Here is a 5,131-nt window from a genome sequence, read left to right as displayed (position 1 = left end):
AAATCGCGTAAGGACGTAAAACGTAAGCGTAAGAAGATCGACCAATCCCAATCGAGTATTGTGTTTGTGCGTAACCCCACCATTTTTTTACGTAAAACGTAAAACGTAATGTCGAAAAATATCGTAAGGATGAAATTCTTACGGTTTACGTCTTATGGGCAACCAATCACGAAAAGTCACGAAGTACGCGCTTTAGTTTAAAATTTAACGCCAAGGGTTTATTGAGGTTATGTGTGTATGTGTACACTTGTACAGCATCCGTCGCAATGAGTGATCACAATCAATACTGCAATATGTTTAATGAAAGTGATGAAGTCTTTATTAAAGACACTGACGAACTGCTTATTGATGCGGTGAGAGCATACCCGCATTTATATAACCATCAAGATCGCAATTTTAAAGATCATGTGATGAAAGAGAATTCATGGAAAGAAATATCGTTGGCAGTGAACCTTCCAGGTAAATAAATACATTAATATTAAACGATAAATATTATAATATTTCTCGATTATCTATCTCTTTTATTTATTTCATTCTTTATCAAATGAATCATTTTCTGCATGCAGTTTCAGATTGTCAAACTCGATGGGTGAGGCTGCCGTGAAAGATTTGGAAAAGAGAAGCGCCAACGGGAGTTGGATTCAAGAAGTGGCAGTGGAATTAGTCGACGAGCTGTTTTTCCATGTTATGAAAATATGTCATTTTTAAATGACCATATTAAAAAAAGGAAGTAAGTTTGTGGCACAAATCATTTTTCTATATTTTGCTGCCCTACAATAAAGAAGCCAGATTGAGATCCCTGCTGACAGCGTTTTTCCCCCTCTTACTTACGCATACAAAGAAACAGACATACATACCTACATACGCAGACAAACGCTTTGTCTATTCATGTGACAACTGCGTCAGAGGGTCGATTGTGTATCTTGAAACGAGGTGAAAATTACAAAAATGAACAGACTTTACTAGATTTCGACAAATAAAATCGCTAGATACGCTAGTAAATTTCTTCACTTTTGTAATTTTCACCTTATTTCAAGATACACAAAATCAACCTCCTGCTGAGACCTTAATCTGGCTTCTTTGTTCCATATTTTCCTATACATATAATGGTGTACTTCTTTTTCAGGTCTCATACAAATGTTTCAAATTTAAAACGTCCCAAGAATGTGGAGGTCATGGAAAATAAGGCTCACAATCACGTCTCATCGGCGACAGCTTTGTCACCAATCCAAGTTGATCGACAAGTAACAAATTCGTCTACAAATAGTGAAATTATTTCAAGTACGAAATCCCCCGCATCCTGCGCTGCCTCACAACTCTCAAATATAGCAGATGAAGTACTGATCGAACCATGTGCAAACTTTTCAACATCATTCGAGACAAATTTTTTGCAAGGCACTGGCCCTTCTTCATCATTAGCCACCTCATTGGAAGATAATTCCTCAACTCCAAGCGATTCATTCAGGCGTTGTACGGATACACCCCATAGACCGGATGAACATGATCAATCGACTACAAGCTCGATGTTTTCATTGAAAGAGTCTACGCCTTCTCCAGCATCCACAACTCCTCAAGCAACGCCATTGTTACGAAGACCTTTAACTAAAAGAAAAATGATTTGAGCGGCTTGGAAAGCTCTTTAGTTACACTTTGTCAAACTATGCACCAACGTCTTCAGAGTAATCGTAATTCTGACATTGCTGGTAGTTCAGATGAAATTTTTGCAAGGTTAATTGTGAACCAATTAGAAACATTACCATCGCATGAAAAACAAAAAAGGCAGCAAACAATCATGCAAATTTTGTACGCACCTTACGACCCTTAAATAGGCGAAAATCCAACCAAAGTTAAGCCATAACGAGTTAAGCCAACCAAAGTACAAGCCATTTTTATTTTTAAGAGTTCTAATAACATTTTAATAGATGCTATACTTTTTTATTTTATATTGTATACTTTTATGTTCAGCATCTAACTAACATATTATGAGACCTGTTCTTTTTAACCGATCTTCTTGCACGGTTCATCTTTCCTCTTTTTCTTTCCACGTAGAAGAAAAAAAGAGAAAAGATAAACTGTGCAAGAAGTTCAGCTAAAAAGAACAGATCTATGATGGTCATGCTCGGGAAAATGTGGAATTTTTAATTTTATTTCTTTTTACATAGAATAGATGCTATACTTTTTTATTTTATATTGTATACTTTTATGTTCAGCATCTAACTGACATTTTATGAGACAGCTGTTCTTTTTAACCGATCTTCTTGCACGGTTCATCTTTCCTCTTTTTTTTTCCACGTAGAAGAAAAAAAGAGAAAAGATAAACTGTGCAAGAAGTTCAGCTAAAAAGAACAGATCTATGATGGTCATGCTCGGGAAAATGTGGAATTTTTAATTTTATTTTTTTTTACATAAAATAGATGCTATACTTTTTTATTTTATATTGTATACTTTTATGTTCAGCATCTAACTGACATATTATGAGACCTGTTCTTTTTAACCGATCTTCTTGCACGGTTCATCTTTCTCTTTTTCTTTCCACGTAGAAGTAAAAAAGAGAAAAGATAAACTGTGCAAGAAGTTCAGCTAAAAAGAACAGATCTATGATGGTCATGCTCGGGAAAATGTGGAATTTTTAATTTTATTTCTTTTACATAAAATAGATGCTATACTTTTTTATTTTATATTGTATACTTTTATGTTCAGCATCTAACTGACATATTATGAGACAGCTGTTCTTTTTAACCGATCTTCTTGTACGGTTCATCTTTCCTCTTTTTCTTTCTACGTTGAAGAACTGATCTATGATGGTCATGCTGGGGAAAAAGTGGAATTTTTAATTAATTTTTTATTTCTTTTGACATAGAATATAGTTTATTGATATTATATATGTATTTTGCAATAAAAATATTTTATTATAAAAATTGTCTTGATTATATCTTTTATACTTATATATACTTATATTACTTTTAGAAAAATATAAAAACGGCTATTTTATTTACAACTACCCGATACATAATTATTATTTAAAAATTAACATTACATATACATACAATGCTAGAATTAAGGATGACTCGAATCTTATCAGAAGCCTTTAAATTAATTAAATTCATATTTATAATTATTTACACTCGTTTAAATTAATATAATTGTCACATAGAATTAATTGTCCGGAGTATCATCACAATTGAAACCTCTGCGGATATATACATACTGCCACGGAACTTCACCTTCAGGAGTCAACAAGAAATTGGCTAATGAATCCCTTTGATTATATGCTTCTCTTGTAGCGCGATGGGCACTTGATGGTGCAAGACCTTGAAAACCTTCACCGTCTTCATTTCGCCATTCTCCAGGCACAACGTCGCCGTTTTCAGATTCCGAGTCCACAAAGTTAGGTGGACAATATAAGCGATGTCGTACTGGCAATGCATCGTTTTCTGTTTTTAAGAAATTATGAAGGCAAACACATGCCATGACAATCTTATCAACAGTTACAGGGTTCATGCAAATCGGTTTCCTGAAGACTCGCCATCGTGAAGCAAGGATTCCAAACGCATTTTCAATTGTCCTTCTGGCTCGGGACAATCGGTAATTAAAAATTTTCTGAATTTGACTTAAATTCCGACCAGCATAGGGCTTCATCATATTCCTTGTTAATTGAAAAGCGTCGTCTCCGACAAAAAAGCAGGGTGTTTCTGTCTCGCTTCCAGGTAATTTTGCAACACCTTGCGGTAAGTCAAGTCCTTGATTATGTAGAGCTTTTCCAAATTCCGATCGAGAAAACACTCCTGCGTCGTTATTACTACCATAGGCACCAACGTCCACCAAGGTAAATTTATAATTCTGGTCACACGCAGCCATCAATACGATACTAAAAGTCTTTTTATAATTATAGTATAAGCTCCCCGAGTTTGGTGGTGCTTGTATATGGATGTGTTTCCCATCTACAGCTCCTACACAATTTGGAAAGTTCCAATCTCTCCAAAAGCCATGACAGATATTGATCCATTCTTTTTGCATTGGAGGTCGAAGATAATCAGGTGCTAATATTTTTATGAAGACGTTACACGTTTCTTTTATGATGCTATATGCTGTTGACTCTCCAATACGATAAGCCAATGCAATTGATAGTATCTGATCTCCCGTTGCAAGATATCTGTAACAATTAAAAACACAGTTCAATTATTTAAAGGTAAAATTTTATAGTACGGCCTATATGCGGATATTAAATGAGCTTCAGTTTGAAAAAATATCGTACCTAAGTGTTATAGCGAGACGTTCCTCCGGAACCAAAGCTCGGTGACTTCTTTTAATTAAGGATGGTCTCATTATTTCTAATAATTTATTGAAAATTGGAACTGTCATCCTTGTATATCGGAAGAACATTTGTGGATCATCTTTCATTTCTTGAAGTAGATGACAAAAATCGCCTTGATTAGGGCGCATACAATTAATTGGTCGGACCCACCATTGACGATTCAACCACCTTTGTGATTTCTTCCTTCGTAATATAACCAAACCCATGGTCGCAACCAATAGTCCTGCAAATATTGCATCCTCTGTTCTCATCCTCTTGCAGTTCTTTACTTCCACAGATAACCTGGAAAATAGATTTGTTTGAATTAGATTTGTTAGAATTACACTTTCTCCCTATTTTTCTTCAAATGATACCATAGCTTAGATTTGGCCCTAAGGCTTACAATTTTTCTTTATCTTATTGTCACTGAGCCATTTTCTTTATAGACCAATATTTAATTAAGAAAATATGAATACACCTTTGTGAAACATAACCTGTATGTATCATGCATTTTACGTTATGCGACACTGATTTTTTGTTGTCAAAGTATATATAAATGGTGCTTATATTATAAATATTAAATATATTAATATATAATAATATTAATACATATGTTAATATATATTATAAAATTAAGTATATTCATATAATTAAATGGACTACATATTAGTGTAAAATTTAGAATTTAATATAGGTTTGTTATTAACTTAAAAAAGATACTTACTGTTTGATCGAATATGTACGTACAGCTATAACATAACACTAAACTGACACTTCTAGATTAAAATCTTCATAAATGGGAGGAAACTTTTCCGCGTTTGCTATTGGTTGGACTTT

At 34.0% G+C, this 5,131-nt stretch overlaps 1 protein-coding gene and 1 pseudogene across 2 annotated transcripts; one reads left to right on the top strand and one right to left on the bottom strand.

Moving 5' to 3' along the window:
* Positions 1 to 71: 71 nt before the first annotated feature.
* LOC139824938 (uncharacterized) lies at positions 72 to 2,901 on the top strand (annotated as a pseudogene).
* A 71-nt stretch (positions 2,902 to 2,972) lies between these two features.
* On the bottom strand, positions 2,973 to 5,081 carry LOC139824937 (uncharacterized). Of its 2 annotated transcripts, none has more exons than XM_071797482.1 (3): positions 5,019 to 5,081; positions 4,256 to 4,597; positions 2,973 to 4,153 (listed from the first exon to the last, which is right to left on the bottom strand). In XM_071797482.1, the coding sequence occupies exons 2-3, from the start codon at positions 4,564 to 4,566 to the stop codon at positions 3,157 to 3,159; spliced, it is 1,308 nt and encodes a 435-aa protein (XP_071653583.1). In that variant the 5' UTR covers positions 4,567 to 4,597; positions 5,019 to 5,081; the 3' UTR covers positions 2,973 to 3,156. The 2 variants fall into 2 exon arrangements, with proteins under 2 accessions (XP_071653583.1, XP_071653584.1); XM_071797483.1 differs by lacking the exon at positions 5,019 to 5,081 and adding an exon at positions 4,698 to 4,836.
* Positions 5,082 to 5,131: the final 50 nt, after the last annotated feature.

The sequence above is a fragment of the Temnothorax longispinosus genome, unplaced genomic scaffold (genome assembly GCF_030848805.1).
Source record: "Temnothorax longispinosus isolate EJ_2023e unplaced genomic scaffold, Tlon_JGU_v1 HiC_scaffold_696, whole genome shotgun sequence".
In the NCBI taxonomy this organism is placed as follows: Eukaryota; Metazoa; Arthropoda; class Insecta; order Hymenoptera; family Formicidae; genus Temnothorax; species Temnothorax longispinosus.
Note: the sequence above shows the minus strand (reverse complement) of the source record. Positions and strands in the feature narration are given on the sequence as shown.